We start from the raw sequence: 18,885 nt of genomic DNA, 5'->3' as shown, positions 1-18,885 counted from the left end.
TTCACCAGATTGGAGACCTGAAGAGGCATTACAGTTTTCGCCATCACGAGACGGCGAATCAATCCAAAATAGGCAACAAAGAAGTGACTGATCGCGTCGCCAAGGAGACCAAGGTATAGTAATGAGATATGAGTAGGACTGGGAAGCTACTGGATTATTAATCAGCAGCATCATGTCCCCTCCGTACACTCCACGTACACATAGGGACACATGTTCATTGTTCTGGTCCCTCCCCTCACATTACAGCTTTGTGTGCACGAACACTAACAACACCTAAAGATGTCAGAAGTCCTTAAAGATCAACAAGGTGTTCAGGGTTGCATCAAATTCTTATAGTATCAATAAGCAGCTTGGGCATATAGTACAATCAGACAGGTTCTAAGCAACTCCCAGTGTTATCTGGTTACACACAAAATCACACTTTCTTTGTCTTCCACCTTCAGAAGTTAAAGAACATAGTCGATAGTAGTGTCAGTGTTTGCCAGGAGGACTTTTTTCCAACTTGGGAAAGGGAACCATCCAAGGAGCTTTTGAGTTTACATTTAGTAAACAGCTAGGGATTCATCTTTTTCACAACATTTAGCGTACGTCAGACTTTTTAGCATTAATGTCACTTTGTACCAACATTTTTGTTCATGTATAATCGAGTAGTGTCTGAAATCACAACACACTAACATAATATAATTCAGACTGTATGACCTATGAACTGTATATTGAAGATGAATGTTGCCTCAAGGTGAGTTTTTTTAAAATGGAGGATGAATCTGATTAAGAATTCAAGGGACCACTCACTTCTCCTACATCAACGTGGCACGCTAAGGAAAGGCCCAGAATCATAACCTTCTATGTTTGTTATCTGTTTTGATTCTAATGGAGATCACAATTTATAAGTGAACATAATTTTGTATTCAGTGAAACCTCAAAAACACAAAAAGCACAACACAGAAACTCAACTGCAATGAGTTTACTGTGGTGTAAGAGACAAAGGGTTATTTTTATGTTGACTTCTATACAACTGGACTATTGCAAAACAGAGGAGGCTCCCCCTGCTGGCCAACAAAAGTAAAGCTAAATACAGCCTTTAACCATAACATGATTTGATACATCATACATAACAGTGAAAATTCCTGAGAAAGAATCACAGAAGTTAAAAAAAAAAGTGTCCAATGCGAACACTATTATTGTATTATTGTGAATTTTCAGGAATTTCAATAAGTGCCCTATAACGGCTCAGGAACAGGAAACTGCTTCTTTGGTGGAGCCATGTTTGCAGCTTTACTAAGCACGGTATTTTTTTTAAAACTGAATTCTAACATGGGCAGCACGGTGGCACGGTGGTTAGCACTGTTGCCGCACAGCAAGAAGGTCCTGAGTTCAATTCCACCATCAGGTCTTTCTGTGTGCTCCGGCTTCCTCCCACCGTCCAAAGACATGCAGCTTGTGGGGATAGGTTAATCGGATAATCCAAATTGCCACTAGGTGCGAGTGAATGAGAGTGCGAATGGTTGTCTGTCCCTGTGTGTTGACCCTGCGACAGACTGGCGACCTGTCCAGGGTGTACCCCGCCTCTCGCCGTATGACAGCTGGGATAGGCTCCAGCGCCCCCCGCGACCCTGAAAAGGATAAGCGGAAGCGAATGGATGGATGGATGGATGGATTCTAACATCAATGCAGGATTATAATGGCAGCTGTAACATGGAGCTGTTCAGGAGTTTCAGAGCACATTAGCACGTATCTGATAAATGAACTCAGAGACCCTAACAACCATTAACAGAACCAAGAAATGTAATTAGTTTTGCAGGAATAAAAACAATTAAAAACTTCTGAATTTGCACCAAATTTAAAACCTTTTAACAACTAAGAGCAGATATTAGCCTCATAAAGGCCCTAGCGGAAAAGTTTAGCGTCCACACTTTGTGATACTTCACTGAACAAAGTTACCATTTTGACCTTAAAACAGTGTTATATGAGCAATTTACAGAATGATCAGGATGTGTTTATATTTCAGTGAGACAGCTGCATGTTGCAGCAATTTGGGATTGTGGGTTTTTTGTTGTTGAACGAAGAGCGTGCAAGTCATTAGCTTGCACTGATTACGTTTGTGCCCTTTGTCTTTGATAAGTCATCAGAGTATCAACCAGAGGTACAGTGTCAGGGCCCCTCCTCTTGAGAACATAATTGTTTTTTGCCAGCGCAGTAAATGCAATATAGCTGCTGAAATATTTCACAATGGATCCAAAAAAGTAGACATAAACATCTGTACAAATGTTCCTTTTAAGGTGGAATGGCTCAAGCAGCAGGTGGTCCAGAGAAGAGTAAAGAGGATCTCCAGAGCCGGTCATATCTCTCCTATCCCCATGAGGAGAGAGCTCCTCCCTGCTACGCACCATCAGTCCAGCGACCACATGCAGGACTTCAGCGACCCAGTGTGGAACCGCCTGTGGTACATTGTGAGTCAGATTGTTTTGTTTTGTTTTCCTTTGCCATGCTCAAGTCTGAAACATAGACACACAAACACACACAAACCCAGACAGACAGACAGAGCCTAAAATAGACCCACATTTATTCTTTACTCCTGAGGGTGAAGCTGAATGTCCCACTATTTCGCTCCACAGCAGTGCAGTGACTCCAAAGCCTGCCAGTCTCACATGAACATTGCAGCGGCCTGGAGGAGAGGGTACACTGGGAAGGGTGTGGTGGTGTCTGTCCTAGATGATGGCATCGAGAGAGAGCATCCGGATCTGAAGCCAAATTATGTAAGTGCCCTGGGATGGGACACTCTTCTTGGGAAGGGGACATTAATCATAAGCAGTTTGGCAGAGCTCTTAGTGTAAGAGCTCAGACAGATATTGCGAGCAGGGTTTTTGGGCCAAAGATTTGGAAAGGCCAGCTAAGAGTATTGGAATGGACATTAAACGTCTGATCCACTTAGCTGTTGAGTGGGCTGGTGAATAATGCTCTTTGTGATTTGTCTGATGAAATACAGTCAGATAGCTGCTGGCATGGTGTTATGTGCCGCTACTTAGTATCTATCTGATTTAGGATCCTTTTGCCAGCTTTGATGTGAACGGACAAGACCAAGATCGTTCTTCTACCAGTGCTGTTAACAAGTGAGTACTTTGTATCTCTGGAATTGTCTTTGCACCTGCTTTGCAGCTTCCCTGTCATAATCCAGAACTCTAATTAATGCATGCTTTCCCTTTCCGTTTTCCAGTAATTACATGCATGTATGGATATGCAAAGTCCCCAGTCTAAATTCTGTCTTCGCATAGCTTGATGTAACGGAAATAGCCCGTCTTCTCCTCATGCATATGCATTTAACCTCGCGTTCTGATGTTCTCCTCCTTTCTTCGAAGCCATGGGACACAGTGCGCAGGGGTGGTTGCTGCGGCTGCAAATAGCTCTCGGTGCACCGTTGGAGTTTCTTTCCACGCACGCATAGGCGGTGAGTCCATGTGACGCCATGAAACTCGCACGCCGAAGGACTTCGTGAAAGGCAAAGTTTTGTAGATACAGTAGGGGATTCAAACTTTATCATCGCTTTGGTGCTATCCTTTTCCCCCAGGCATCCGAATGCTGGATGGAGATGTAACAGACATCGTGGAGGCCCAGTCGCTTAGCTTCAGTTCAGGGTATATTGATGTTTACTTAGCCGGCTGGGGCCCAAAAGATGACGGGGCCACTCTGGATGGACCTGGACCTCTGACTCGTCTTGTTTTACAGGACAGCGTTCAAACAGTGAGAGAAAAAAGTGTGGCTGTGTTTGTTTATGTCTGTGTCCCACCTGCGGCTGTATATTTACTGCAAGAGCTGTTCTGTTTTTTTCCTCAACATCAATATGTAAATATCATAAATAAATTAATCTCCTCTGTCTGCTTTACCCAAATAATCTCAGGGCCGGCAAGGGAGGGGCTCCATCTTTGTTTGGCCGTCAGGAAACGGAGGGGAAAGAGGTGACTACTGCTCCTGTGACGGCTACAGCAACAGTATTTACACTATCTCTATCAGCAGCAGCACTCAGCATGGAAGCCAGCCAGATTACCTGGAGCCGTGCCCCTCCACGCTGGCAACGGCGTACGGCGGATGGGACAGAGAGGAGATGGTGAGTGTTGCTAACAGAGAACTTAATTAAGATTCACATGATTCAAAAAATAGCTTCTTTTCTTCCACCGTAGTGAGCAGCCACGCTCTCCTGCCATCAGTCTGTTGAAAATAGCTTTACCCAGATGCTGGAAAAACATTTTCTCGCCTCAATCCAAAGCAACATTCATATAGACACAAACACAAGTTGCCGAATCTAAAAAATATGTTGCGAAAGGCAACATTTCTGTTAACTATTAGTAGTTTGCACTGTGGAATCTCAGAGGCTGAAGTTTGCAAAAGTTGCAACTCAATGAACCACAAGAGCTCTGGGCACCTTGCTGTCCTTGAGCCAACCATGAACTCTCCTTTATTACAAAGTATTCAGTATGTCCAGTGTGTATGTGTGTTGGACTCCTGGGTCAGGACAATGATCCTAAGCACAGCAGCAAATCTACAATAGAAAGGCTCAGAGAGAAAAGAATCACGGTGTTGCAATGGCCCAGTCAAAGTCCGGACCTTAACCGGATTGAAATGCTGTGGTGGGACTTCAAAAGAGCCGTGCATGAACAAATGCCCCCCCAAAATGAAAGGAAGCAATGTTGTAGGCCAGAATTCCTTCACAGAAACATGAGCAACTGGTAACGTGTCTCACGGTGTTGTGGAGACAACTTGATAACTTGTGATATACAAGCTATTAAATCATGCAAAATATGCAGTTTTTTACAGACAAGAAGAAAAACAAGAAAAACAATGGTCTACTCTCTGTAAGAGGTTATATAATTCCTTTAAATATTTAATATTTTAGACATAAATTTCCAAAAGCAATTATTATTTTACAATAAGAGGAAGAAGTGAAGCAATGCAATGCAGTGATACTGACTAAACTCCAGTTGCTTCTCCTGAACACAGATTACGAGATATTTGTCGTGTTATGACATTAATGTTTGCACGGCATTTACCACTCAGAGGGCTATTTAGATAATAGTTTAGATAAATGTTATTTAGATAATAAAATTATATTAACTGCTAATTTAAAAGTCATTTTTGCACTGTTTCTGATGATGACACGGGATGTCTTAGAGTAGTTGGATTTAACATTCACCAGCATCTTGCCAGCTGCTCAAAGCCAGAAAATACACATTTGGGATATTAAGCATTGGCTTTGGGCAGTGGTGTTGGGGGGGGGGGAGCATGCAACGTCTGCTGAGTGTGATAGTCTGAGACACCTGTCAATCAACTAAATATGCCCAAGACGGAGGCTCTGTGAACTTTTGTCTCTGCAGAACAAAGCTGAACTTGTGAAGTCACAGAGAGGAGCTGCTCGTTCAAACCCGCAACAACAAATGATTTTGTTTTCATGTTTATTCTTAGAGCTTTAATTTTCATTAATTAAAAGCCATTACAAGAACTGTGGTGTATGTCGTCAGAACTCAGTCAGCAGTATAATATTAACATACTAGAACAGCCCGAGGAAAATTTCCTAATGTTGTGTGAAATATGTTTTGTGAAAACCAGATTTCACTCTTTTGTTTTGTCTATCTAACTGGAAGCCCCCCCCCCCCCCCCCCCCCCCCGGTTTATGGCACATCACCATGGACAAAGGATAGTAGTTACTCTATACTAACACAAATCAGAGTAAGTGAAAATTATTAGGATAACATACAGATTTTGCACGTAAAGGTAATAAAGGAGAATCCAGTAGGCATTAAAATGGAATAAAATTGGAATGAAATCACTGTCTGAGTGTAGAAAATGCCAAATACTTCTATCATGTCATGTGATTTTCAGACATTGTGGGTAAACAGAGTTGGGTAGCTGATTAGAGTAATTTGACTGAGAGCTGCTTCTCTGGCCTCAGGCTTACATGTTTTCCATTTTGTTTTCTCAACCGACACACAAAACAAATCTAATTATGTGTACTGTGTTTGCCAGTATTTCTAATTTTTCTTTCTACAAAATGCATTATCTTGATTAATTTTTGTCACTCTGACACTTTTGTTAAATTGTTGCATTTGTCTCTGTGAGTGATCTTGTGTCTGCAAACTTAAAAATTAAGCTACTTTATGACAAATGTTACCTAACTGGTGTTTGGAAACAGGTGAGTGTGTTCCAGTTGCTGGTTAACCAGGCCCATATTCTACAATATACAGCACTGTCCTGAGCTGCAATTCATTTCCAAGGAGCCAGATTTGTATTTTATTTTTTAAAATATTTTTCAAGTAGTCTTTATATAACAGGCAACTTAGCAAAAACCAAATTTATTCTTGTATCTTTAAGCACATAATTTGTTGCCTCTTTTGTTTCGTTTTGTTGTTGCTTTAGTTGAGTACTAAAAATCCAAAGATAATAGAGTTTCAGATAAAAATAGAATATCTGCACCAGTGAAGTGATTCTCAGAGAGCCATTACGGGAAAACATGTCATATGGTTTGCAGCTTGTCCTTAAAAATGTTGAGGAAACTGTCCAAGTGGACAGCTCAGGCATGTTTTGCACATGTTTCAATAAATCACTATTTCCCATTTTCCCAAGAAAATATAAAGAAATGAAGGGTAAGAAACCAGACAGGATTAATTAGCTAATTTATAGCAAATCCATAACCTAAATCCTAAATATTGATCACATTAATGCTGAATCCTCCTAGTTAATTCTTGCCAGTTATTTGAATGCTTTCCAAAATGATTTGATGTGCAAAAACTACACATACAGTCAAGCAGAGTCAACAAAAAAGAGCAGTTCTGTGCTGTTCATGTTAATAGTGGGTGAATATAAAAAAATAAATATAAGTGGTTTCCTCCACAGGTGACCGTGGGTCCACAGCAGAGCTGCAGCACGGCCCAGTCAGGGACTTCCCTCGCCGCCTCTGTAGCTGCCGGTGTCATTGCTCTCACCTTGGAAGCCAAGTAAGCAGCCCTCTAATAACAGCATCCATACATGCAGCTCGTGTTCAGATCAATTTGTGCAATCGGGTGATGAGAGCATGTGGTTTCCTTCTCTTGAACGTTCAGCCCCTTGCTAACCTGGAGGGATTTGCAGCACATTATTGTCTGTACATCAAAAGCTCATCATCTCAGTGCTCCTGACTGGCGTGTAAATGGAGCCGGATACAAAGGTACTCCCATCGGATCTCTGCTGATTTTCTAATTCCACATTGTCTATTTTAATATTTGCCAGCCAAAAATAAATAAATAAATAAAAAAGAAGAATCCCCTGACTTGATAAGCATATTTTAGTAAATGTTCCTCTCAGCTCTTTTTTGGGGGAACTATAAAGCAGCGAGCATACAAACTAATGAGGTACTGTGAGCAGAAGAGCGATAAACGCCTACAAAGTCTCGGGAGTGTGTGAAGTCATTTATAAGCTACAGTGCCTTCTCTATGCCCCGGCTAATGTGCAGTGTGTGTGTTTGGGGATGTGCTGGTGTCTGTTAGTGAGCCACCTGTACGGCTTTGGCCTGCTGGATGCTGAGAGCATGGTGAAGGAGGCAGAGCGCTGGAAACAAGTCCCCTCACAGCATGAATGTGCGGAGGAGGCTGCCATCCAGCTGAGCAGGTATCAGAGATCTCTGCTTCGACTCAGGGCTTTCCTTGATTCCTCCCCTTTTATCGCACGTTATCTATTTCTGTCTCTCTTCTGGAATTGATTTCTTTCACACTGATTCGCGGTCGTACTTTAATGGGTGTCATTTTCCTTACCGCGGCTCTCCTCGTAACTTTCTCTTGCGCTTCTTGTTTTCCGTCTGTTCTTTTATCTCCACTACTCCCTGCGTCTCTTTTTTCTCTTTTCTCTCATGACAGGCTTATTCATCCGGGCTCAGTGCTAATGTCTGTGCATGAGACTACAGGCTGCTCCAGCAAGGCCCCGCAGCACGTCGCTTATGTGGAGCACGTCGTGGTCCGGGTTAACATAAGCCACGGTCGCCGTGGTGATCTCTCCATCACCCTCACGTCACCTTTGGGCACCACGTCGCAGCTGCTGGCAAACAGGTAACCGAGAGCGACGGTTTCTGCAGATTACCTGATAAACATCAAATCCTTCAAAAGCCAAATGTTTGAGTTTGACACATTTGTTAAATTAAAGGAATAATGGTACTTTTTGAAATATATAACACCGAAATATAAAACACACCTGTTAAAAGTATCAACTTCACCTTTGCTGAGATACTATTTAAAGCTGCTGTAATCAGTACTTGAGTGGTCACTGTATCTACAGCCCCTTGATCATTTTGATGTCTTTGAGCTCATCCTTTTGGTTTCCACTTGCAACCTTACTGTTTTGGTTTCCTATTAACTGCTCTCACCAGCAAAGTTACAAGCAGGAGTGGGCTGTTGTTTTCAGTGAAAAGGTTAAAAAAAAAACAAAAAAAACTGAAGTGCACCGCCTGTGAAGCACCAAACAACAGACAGAGAGTTCGTGACTGGATGGCAAGGAGACTGGAGTATTTAGCCAGTTGCTGTGCAACCGCTAGAGGTGTTAAGCTATAAGTCTTCACCGACCATTTAAAAATACAAATAAAGGGATGATTTTAATTGCTCATGTTCTACTTTCATGACGCTTTTGATCTTTGTTTTCTAAAAGGTAATAATTAGTGCGGCATCAAGGTATTAGCTGGTATCGAACAATCAGCACATAAGATGGCATTTAATGATCACAGTAACTGTTAAGTCTAATTCTTGAATGTTGTGATTGTATTTCTTAAATTTGTAAAGTCTTAGTTCAATCTATAGGATCAAGACATTCCTTTGTCTCTGACCACCTCTCCAGCCACTCTGTGCTGGGGGAGGTTTTATTGCAGATACATCCTATCTGATAGATCAGTTTCTTGTGGTGTTGCTTCCTGCTTTTATGATCCTTTTGGTGAGCAGGAAATCGTGCATACAGAGACAAACACACACACACACACACACACACACACACACACACACACATGTTCTTGCACATGCATACACATACACACACACATTGTCTTTGTAACCGAGAGGGGTCTTACGAGGGGGGTGCTTTTGCTGTGATGTGTATTGTAACAGTTTGTCAATAAATAGCTGCGAGGGAAGCTGCTCTTGGAAGGATTTGGGCTGGAGTCAGGTGAGGAGCGTGAGCTCCAAGAGCTGGTTCTGACCCAAACTTCCCTCGTTAGCGAGTTGGTTGTTCTGTTATGTCTTGCGTTCTTCATGAGGAATAAGTCTCTAAACTAGCGGGGCTTGTGGAAACACAGACCCAACCAAGTTTTACACACTCAGTTAATGGGGTTAAGTTAATGGGTCATTCTAAATTGCCCATAGGAGTGAATGTGACTGTGAATGGTTGTCTGTCTCGACCTGTCCAGGGTGTACCCTGCCTCCTGCCCTATGGTGGCTGGGATAGGCTCCAGCCTCCTTGTGACCCTGACAAGGATAAGCAGAAAACAATGGATGGATGGATGGGCAGCGTGACTATGGTGTAGTGGTTAATGTGTTTGCCTTACACGTGAAAAATCCCCGGTTACAAGCTTGTACACATTGTGCAAAATTCAATTTTATAACAACAAATCATAACAACAGTCACCTCAAGGCAGTTATCTGTGCCAAATCAATGAGGATCCATGTGCTGTGGTGACATCATAGGAAATAAAGGAGCAGTCATGGTGCTTATTTTATCTTAAATAATTAGACAAATTTTTTGACACTACAGAAAAATCTCAGATCTAATATTATTCCATGGAAAAAAGTAAACACATCCTTACCATTACAGGCTTAATTTCCTCCTTGTTGCTGGTTTGTATCGTTGTTTACAGTCTTTGGCATTTTTCACCAGCCTTATATGCAAAATTCCTTTAATTGGAAAATATTTGAGGGCTTTCTTAACTTGCCTGTTCCCAATCTTCCTCAAAGGGCATTTAGACGTGACTCCAGTCTAATCTGTGCTGATACGATCTGGAGCAGAATTCACTTTTTGCCTTCTGTCTGTGATTTGTCTGTGAAGTGTATGTGATTCCAAAAATCCTGGTCTTTCTTTATATGCTTGTCGAAAACAATTAAGTGTTGTTTATTTCAAATTAGTACCTCACAATGATTTTCCAGACAACAGACTAATTTATGTACAATAATTTATAAATCTATTTAAGTTAAGTTAAAGTTTTTTTTCCTCCAAGTGTTTCCAAGTGTTACAGAACAGTTTAGACCTTGGCTTATACCTGACCATAGGTATCTATTAAGGTTTTCAGAAGAAATCTCTAATGCAGATGAAGTAATCAACAGTCTTTAACAATGCGAGAGGTCATGTACAAGTTCAATAAAAACAGAATAATTTACAGATGTTGTAAGTCCACATATTAGCCACAGTTGAACACAGAAAACATCTAAAACTGAGAAATTTTACTATTTCATGAATTATGTCAGCAATTTTGAATGTGATGGCAGCAACAAGTCTCAAAAAAGTTGGTACAAAAAGACCAAAACTATGGAAAAGCAAGTTGTACTAAAAAGAAACAGCTGTTACAACTAATTAGGCTAAATGGTCAGTAGCATGATGGCAGAAGCAGTCTCTCAGAAGTAAAGATGAGTGGTTTAGTAGGCAAATTGTGGAACAATTGGATGATAAACATAACATTTTCAACATAAAATCGTGAAGACATCATCAAAAGTTCCCAGGGATCTGGAGACGGACCAAAATCCACATTGGATGCCCCCCGGCATTAAAGACGGGCATCATGCTGTCATGGAAATGTCTGCATGGGCTCAGGAAGACTTGGAGAAATTGATGTCTGTGAACAGTTTGCTGTGCCATCCACAAATGCCCGTTAAAGAAGAAACCATATGTGAAGATGATCCAGAAATGTTGCCCGTCTTCTCTGAGCCAAAGCTCATTTAAAATGGACTGAGGCAAAGTGGAAAACTGCTCTGTGGTCAGATGAATTGAAATTCCTTTTGAAAAACATGAACATGGCGTCCCCTGGACTAAAGAGGCGAGAGACCGTCCAGCTTGTTATCAGCGCTCAGTTCAAAAGCCTGCATCTCTGATAGTTATGGGGTGTGCATCAGCGCCTATGGAATTGGCAGGTTGCACATCTGGATAGGTACCATCAGTGCTGAGAGGTATATACAGGTTTTTAGAGCAACATATGCTCTGAAAGTCTTTTTCAGGTAAGGCCACACTCATACACAGAGGGAGGAGAGATTGAAAAAAACACGCAGGAAGCAGAAAAGATGGATTACAGGTCAGCACAGGAGGACAAGAGGGACTGTGACGATTAGATTTTTTCCATGTGATTGACTGATTTTTTTAAAATGTGAAAATGACTAGAAAACAGGACTGCATCTTTCTTATTTGCCCTTTCATACAGGACTGAATATTTATTGCTTCTATTTTATTCTATAGCGTTTTCTAGGGGATGAGCTTGCTTTTTCATATGAATGTATAAATCATTTACAAAAAGCTGAAGCTGTAATGTATTTATGAGCCATGAATAAGAACACAACACAGGGATTTGTCACGTACCCGGTTTGCCCTCCTGAAGTGAAGCATGTTTCCTATCTTTGATTCAGATAAAGCTGAAAAAATTAAGGTGATTTTGCTTTTGTGTCTTTAGGAAACACATCCTTTAAATCATCATATAACGAGTAGTAGACGAAGCAGCAGCGTGAGCACGATTATGTAATGTTTTCGTTTAGGCCTCTTGACAACTCCACCGAGGGATTTCAGAACTGGGAATTCATGACAGCTCACTGCTGGGGGGAGCAGGCAGCGGGGGAATGGACTTTGAAAATCCAGGATACTCCCTCTCAGAAGAAAGACGGCTCCAAACTAGGTCTGCTCTTCCTCTTTGTAACGTCTCAATATTATGAAACATGCACTGAACCTCGGCTCGCTGCAGTTAAAATACAGGGCTGGGCCTCGCGGGACAAAGCCTCTTATCTCTCTGCTGTTTCACAGGGGTGCTGGAGAAGTGGTCCCTGGTGATTTATGGCACAGCGGAGCGCCCGTATCCTGCGCACCGCGAGCGAGCCAGATCAGCTGAGATTCCGACGGATAGCGAAGAATACAGCGGTGAGTCATACACCCTGCATCTTGATAGTACTAAGCTTTCCCTTGTTCTATCTCCGGCCTCTCAGTCAGCAGCTTAATGAACTGGGATGCGGTGTATGCTTAATGTGGCAGGCTCTTACATAAATACAGAATAAAATCAGCAGTCTGAATAACTTCTCTCTTGTGATGTGACGTGATGCTGCTGTGACTTTGCGAGTGTTCACCCTTGCAGGACCCTGCGACCCAGAATGCAGTGATGATGGCTGTGAGGGGCCAGGCCCGCAGCAGTGTGTCACATGCTTGCACTTTTTTCTCAAGTTCAAGAACAACACAAGGTTAGCATGACTACACAGCACAGAGCTATTGGCAGATCCACAGTATGTGGCTCACACAATATGCTTTTAAAAAATGAGTCGGGTTTTTATATTGTGTCAAATCGTTGTTGAAGTTCACAGGTTTCTGTGGCTATGATTGTAATTTACACATGAGGACAAAATTACTATGCCCCTCCCCCTTATGAAATTTTATGTTTTTGTCAAAAATTTCTCAGTTTAGGTTTTTCTTTGTTTTTTTTAGACAGAGCATTTCTAAACATACTGGTTTTCTTCAAAAGCATGAATTCTTTTGTTAGCCCCCTGAAAAACTGACCTTTTCATTGAGTCACAGCACAAACCACTGATGTGGTTTAACTTTATAGCTTAATTTTATGGATATGCAAAGTTATCACAGCCTTTCTAGAGTGTCAGTGACTGGAGTGTCATTCAAAGAGAGCCACACATCTGGCAGATGTAGCAAACAAAATATTTCAAAGATCCTGGAAAGAAAACTAGCGAGAGACTCCAGAATAACTGCAAAGACTCTAATCAATAACTAATAGCCAAATCAGGAATTATAGTCTCAAAAGGGACAGTGACTAGAACTAGGCACGGGAGTGGGCCATGAGGTTGCAGACCAAGAATAACTTCACTGCCGCAGAAGAGAAACCTTCAAGCCAGACTGAAGTATGCTAAGGACAACCTGGAGAAAGACTATGCATACTGGACGGGCATCCTTTGGTCAGGTGAGTTGATACTTGAGCTCTTTGGCCACATAGATGTTGCTTATGTTTGGAGAAAGACAAGAGAGGCAAACAACCAAAAGAATACCATCCTGACAGTTAAAACATGGTGGCAGGAGGTGCTTCAGTGTGTCTGGAACTGGGAATCTCATCAAGGTGGAAGAAGTTACAAAGAAAGAAGGATGTTTGACCATCTTGGAAGAAAACCTCAAGTAGTCAGCAGCAAAACTGGGTCTGCATCATTGCTGTTTTTTAACATGACAATGACTCAAAACATGTGTCGGGCCTGGTGAAGGACTACCCCTAGGAGACCAAAGTGACGGTTACTGACTGGTCTGCACAGAGCCTGACAGATCTGAAAATCTGTAGCTCCAGGTCGGTGCCACAAGATCATGAAATCTGGAGGAGCTTGAGAGACTCGCCAAAGAAGAATGGGCTGGGGTTGCTCAGGAGAGGAGTGTGAGATTTGCTGAAAACTTCAGGCTGTTATCCAGCAAAAAGGACACATGGCTGAGCATCAGGGGTCTGGTAATTCTGTCCTTGGTAGTTTTGGGGTTTTATGAATTACTTTTGCTTTTCATTGTACTAAAAACAAATATTTGTTCAAATTAAATTATCTAATTTATTTCCATGTACATTTTCCATGTAATTTTGTTACATAATACAATGTTAAATTTCCGTTTAATGGAATCTGGTCAAATTAAGATAACTCCATTTGTATACATTCAGTTTATAGCAAGCACATTTTCTTAATTATTAATTACTTGAATAAATAAATCTTTGATTCTACGTATTTCAGTTTTATTTCAGTCAAAATTATTGCTTCATGCTTATTGAGGGTGAAAAATAGTTTTTATTTGAGTGTGTCCTCATCTCAAAAATTGACCCGCAGTATAATTTTTTCCACTCCGAATCAATAGCAACACCTCTCGTCCTCTGTGTCCTCTGGTTCATGGCTGTCCGATAGGTTGTGCGTATCAGGATGTCCCAGGGGATTCTGGGGTGACCGTCGGCGTTGTAAGAGGTGCTACGCCTCCTGTGAGAGCTGCACTGGAAGTCGGAGTGACCAGTGCACTTCCTGTCAGCCTGGCCATCACCTGACTGAGGGGACCAATACCTGCACAGCGATCTGTGGGGAAAACTACTACCTCGACCACGGTTGGTTCTGTTTTGTGAAATTTTTTGTGATTAAATTAATGCGACAGAAGAAAAAAAATCCTTGACTGGGTTACAGAGGAGCGGTTTGAATGCAGCTGCACTAATGAATAGTCAGTTGACATAACTGCAGTTGAAGGTATGTGAGTAAGATTGATTAATGGCTCTGATGTGTATACTCCATGCGTATTGTTTGATTTCCCCACAGATGCAAACATGTGCAGAAAGTGCAGTGAAAACTGCTTGAAGTGCACCTCCTACAGCATCTGCACAGAATGCAAACCACACACAAGGTGAAACAAACTCTCTGATGATGCTCAAATTAACTGCTCGGTAAACACCACTCCTTCTCCCCTAAGCCTCTGAGAATATTGATTCTCCTCACACACGCGAGCAAACACACACACAAACCCTCAGCAGAATCATAACATTTCTAGAAAGATAAGTTTATCTTAATCGACGCTTTGCTGTATTGCTACTTGAAAGGACAAAACATCTCGGACAAAGAGTTCGAAGTTTCCGGAATAAAGCTTTCACTGACTCAGTTCACCGAGTGTTTGTGGTGGTGTTGCTGTGGGATGAAAGCAGTGACTCATCCGTTTTGGTGTCACATGATTGACTGTGTGTGTCACGGTGCCACATGCTCGCTCCATCCTCTCTAGTCTACAGGGGAACCGGTGCCAGCGGAGCTGCGCAGCCGGATTCTACCATGACCCGCAGGAAGTCGCGTGCAAGCCTTGTCACCAGGCCTGCGCTACCTGTGCAGGTGAGAGCGGGGGTCAAAAGTCACATTTTGGTTTTGTTTTTTACTGCTGCCGTTTGCATTAATAATAATAATAATAATGGATTGGATTTATATAGCGCTTTTCACGCCCCATTGCTCCTTTATGTCCTTTATCCAGTAATCCAGTTAAGTGTGTGTGTGTGTGTTCTCCTCATGCTGCACCAGGTGCAGGTGTTGAGGCGTGCAACACTTGTGCAGAAGGCTACTTGATGGAGGAGTGGAGGTGCGTGTCCTCCTGCAGTGCTGGCTTCTACGCCACAGAACCAAACCCAGAGATAGCTGATGGGCACAGGATATGTAGGAGGTGAGCTCACTGGTGTGTGTTCAGGTGTGGGAGGTTTGTTTATCTGCTGGTGGCAGGCCTTATTCTGGTGGTTGGCTTCCACGTGTGTTTGTGCTTGTTTTGGCACTCATGTTTGTTGTTGCTGTGCGCCTGTATGGAGTGGGGTTTAGTTATTTTTTCTGTGTGTGTTTTGTGTGGTCAGGATTTTTGTGTGAAGGGTTCACTTGTTCACTCTCTGTGCTCCTCTCTTCAGGTGTGATGCCAGCTGTCTCACCTGTGTGGGGCCGAGCCGATGGAACTGCAGCAGCTGTTCCAGCGGTCACAGCCTGCAGAGGGGAGCGTGTGCTGCTGACACCGAGTGCACGGACGGTCGGTCGGCCGTCTTCCACATTTTATTCTTGACACGTTTGGTTCATAAATTTAAATGATTTTTAACACAGAAGCAAAATCCATTAATATGTGTCAGTTTAGCATGAAATATGCATTCGCATCTCTGAGTCATTCAGATTTTTTTTTGTTAAACCAGAAGTCATTCAGCCGTGGCACATGAAAACCACCTCTGCACCTCAGATGGTTATTCATTTCTGAGTCAGTGTGCTTCTCCTGCTTTCTGTCTAACAGGAGAGTACCAGGACAGTAACGGGGGGTGCCACGCGTGCCACGCAACGTGCCTGAAGTGCACAGGGCCGCAAAGCGAAGACTGCATCAGCTGTATTTCTTCACAGTGAGCTGGACTTGACTGTTTTAGATTGAGTGCATGCCACTGTTTCTCTATAATACATGATATTTCGCTGGGTGTGAGCCTGAAATAATATTTCCCTGATGAATTGTTATTGCCATTGTTTGCAAGCTAGTACGACATTGATTCTTTCTATGTAATACGATGAAATAAGCCTTGGTATACAGCTGAAACACTTATGACAGGGTGATTTATATATATATATATATATATATATATATATATATATATATATATATATATATATATATATATATAATATCCCCATCAAACCTCTCGATAAATAATTATTTCTTTTTATTTTAACGTAAAAATAGCACAAAAAAAGAACGTGTCTGTTTCAAAGCTTCAACCTGAGAGGTGCCACTGCAAACTGACTAACTCTGGGTTCAGGCAGCCCTCACAAACTACAGATGTACTCCACCCAAGCTGCCCACTTGGGGCAAAATATAAATAAAGCACAAAATGTGCCGTTTATGGTCTCAAGGAAACTGTACCTTAACACTTAATTACTTAATGATAAGCATCATCCTATCACCCTTTCTGTTCCTGTTATCCAAGTTCTGACTCCATGATTGGAGGGAGCTCTGTGAGGGAGATAGCATCTGTAAAAGGACTCCATTTCTTGTCATGAATGAAGCATACAGCTCGTGGCTATTGTTGTCATGTTGCTGACCAGATGTCTCCCTGATGCTCCTCATGGATAAAATGTCAAAAAAAGAAGACTCCCACATTACCCACATTTCAGCCAACATTCCCACCCTTTCTTCTCCTCCTCCCTTTGTCGGCACATCCAGCTACATCTGTGTAAATGCACCATATGGTACACGCTGGGATTTAAATGAGTTCAGCTCATTTACATACTTATAATTCATATGTGTTGATTTTGTGATGTTGATGTTGCCTGCTGCAGGGCTCTGGATGAGGGCCGCTGTGTGGTGGGATGCGCCAGTGGGAAGTACCAGTCGGGTGGCCGGTGTCACCTGTGCGACCACACCTGTGCCACGTGTGTGGACGCGGGGCCAGCCAACTGCACGAGCTGTGACACCGGTGAGTACGAAATGACGTGGTGTGTGCAGTATGTGAATGGAAAACTGGCTGAGACATTAAAAAGATGAAAAGGAAGGAAAAATTATATTTTGTAAATATAAAGCCACAAACTCCCCAAGGGCTACACTAAAACTTTGAGATTTAGGCTGGAGCCTATCCCAGCTGTCATGAAGTGAGAGGCATGGTGCACACCATGTACAGGTGTACAAACGGGTTCATCCTCATTTTCATGCGCCACCCTCCCTGACTCTGTCTTTATTGTTTCTCACACTCTTCATGAATCCATCTGGAGGCCCCGTGAGCCGCAGGCAGTCCTCACTGAGGCCTTCCCCAAACCCCAGCCACAGATTAATGCTTAGTCCATTCACCATTCTCTTAAAGAAATGGCCTCAAACCTAACTACAGACGTGGCTTTCTAGTGAAATTGCTGTTTATTCTCCAGATAAGTTTAAGGTGGAGCGTTACCTCTATAAAGGCATGTGTCTGGACGCCTGTCCTGAGGCTTTCTACCACACCAAGCAGAGGACCTGCGAGCCCTGTGTAGACCACTGCCGACTCTGCACAGGCCCCAACCACTGCCTGAAGTGTAACGCCTCCTACTATGTCTCTGATGGATCCTGTGTTAAGCTGGAGTGTGGGGAAGGTAAGCAAGGTTGCATGTTGAGGAGTGTTTAAGGAGCGTTGTTTCACACCTGTCCACACTGACCTCGCGCTCTCACCCTCCGCTCTCTGTCTCCTTTCTCAGGTGAGGTGGAAGACCCAGATTATGACGACTGCATGGCCTGCGAGCAAGGCTGCAAGAAGTGTGTCCTGTGTAAGTCACGACCCAGTAGCCATAATAAAGTTTTCCCAAATGAATGTCGCCCACAGTGGAAAAAAATTAAGGTGTCCCCGCCCCCTTAAGGTCCCCTTAAAAAAAAAAGGCGACTGAATTTTTCTTTTTCTTTTTTTTGTCTGCTTTTGACAGATAACCCCAGGCATTGTCTGTCCTGCATTGAGGGCTTTTACAAGTAAGGCTGTGTGCCTCGCTCTCACCGTGTGTGATCTCGCCATTCTGGGCTCACTTTTCTCTTTCATTTAATCTCTGAGCTAATGCAAAAGACCTCCGCTGGCAGTGAGAGTAGAGTTCATGTTTGTGTGTGATGCAAACATCAACCGTTGCTTTTTGTCGTCAGTTTCCAGGATGGCTGCTACAAAAACTGCCCAGCTAAGACGTACAGCGTAGAAGAAGAAATGACCTGCATTCCGTGTGACGACAACTGCGTGAGCTGCGATGAACACGAGTGCTACTGGTGTGAGAGCGACCTCTTCTTATTAGGTAATTTGCCCTCGTTGGGTAAGACGTGAAGCTACACTCAAAGAATATTTTCCTAACCCATTCGACCAGATTCCATTAAATGTAACATTTTTACATTGTAAGTATGTAACAGAATTATATGGAACCTTCATGTAATTAAATTACTTACATCAGCAATTTTGGAGATAAATATTTTTGGAGTTTGTAAAGGATTATTTACATCATCGTTATTGAAGTGCTATAAGTTATCAGCATGGACAGAGACCCTGTCATCATTTTATTTGCAATGACATATGAAATCATTTTTTAAGAGTAAAGCATGAGATTAGATGGATTTTTGTGATGCGTGCCATTAAATGCTTTAGTATTATAACTATCTAGATAGAAAATATAATAGGCAAGTAACTGGATAGGTCAATTAGCGCACAAGCAAACA

The 18,885-nt window shown here is 42.5% G+C and overlaps 1 protein-coding gene across 1 annotated transcript in view; it reads left to right on the top strand.

Moving 5' to 3' along the window:
• The window catches only part of pcsk5a (proprotein convertase subtilisin/kexin type 5a), a 40,320-nt gene that overhangs the window by 1,200 nt on the left and 20,235 nt on the right, over nucleotides 1-18,885 (top strand). The window contains exons 2-26 of the mRNA XM_085279936.1: nucleotides 9-113; nucleotides 2,280-2,450; nucleotides 2,616-2,756; nucleotides 3,043-3,110; nucleotides 3,357-3,445; nucleotides 3,566-3,738; nucleotides 3,896-4,102; nucleotides 6,883-6,983; nucleotides 7,089-7,192; nucleotides 7,512-7,632; nucleotides 7,878-8,066; nucleotides 11,730-11,866; nucleotides 11,992-12,105; nucleotides 12,317-12,419; nucleotides 14,109-14,299; nucleotides 14,505-14,589; nucleotides 14,959-15,062; nucleotides 15,246-15,384; nucleotides 15,617-15,732; nucleotides 15,985-16,087; nucleotides 17,016-17,152; nucleotides 17,595-17,795; nucleotides 17,898-17,966; nucleotides 18,120-18,162; nucleotides 18,328-18,470. Of these exons, the coding sequence (XP_085136062.1) occupies nucleotides 9-113; nucleotides 2,280-2,450; nucleotides 2,616-2,756; nucleotides 3,043-3,110; nucleotides 3,357-3,445; nucleotides 3,566-3,738; nucleotides 3,896-4,102; nucleotides 6,883-6,983; nucleotides 7,089-7,192; nucleotides 7,512-7,632; nucleotides 7,878-8,066; nucleotides 11,730-11,866; nucleotides 11,992-12,105; nucleotides 12,317-12,419; nucleotides 14,109-14,299; nucleotides 14,505-14,589; nucleotides 14,959-15,062; nucleotides 15,246-15,384; nucleotides 15,617-15,732; nucleotides 15,985-16,087; nucleotides 17,016-17,152; nucleotides 17,595-17,795; nucleotides 17,898-17,966; nucleotides 18,120-18,162; nucleotides 18,328-18,470 (3,154 nt within the window). The remainder of the gene's footprint in view (nucleotides 1-8; nucleotides 114-2,279; nucleotides 2,451-2,615; nucleotides 2,757-3,042; nucleotides 3,111-3,356; nucleotides 3,446-3,565; nucleotides 3,739-3,895; nucleotides 4,103-6,882; nucleotides 6,984-7,088; nucleotides 7,193-7,511; nucleotides 7,633-7,877; nucleotides 8,067-11,729; nucleotides 11,867-11,991; nucleotides 12,106-12,316; nucleotides 12,420-14,108; nucleotides 14,300-14,504; nucleotides 14,590-14,958; nucleotides 15,063-15,245; nucleotides 15,385-15,616; nucleotides 15,733-15,984; nucleotides 16,088-17,015; nucleotides 17,153-17,594; nucleotides 17,796-17,897; nucleotides 17,967-18,119; nucleotides 18,163-18,327; nucleotides 18,471-18,885) is intronic.

This window comes from Mchenga conophoros, linkage group LG7, assembly GCF_057382185.1.
Source record: "Mchenga conophoros isolate Kocher_MC1m ecotype Shallow Benthic linkage group LG7, M_conophoros_male_GT1.1, whole genome shotgun sequence".
In the NCBI taxonomy this organism is placed as follows: Eukaryota; Metazoa; Chordata; class Actinopteri; order Cichliformes; family Cichlidae; genus Mchenga; species Mchenga conophoros.
The sequence above is the reverse complement of the archived record's forward strand: the minus strand, read 5'-3'. Positions and strand labels throughout refer to the sequence as shown.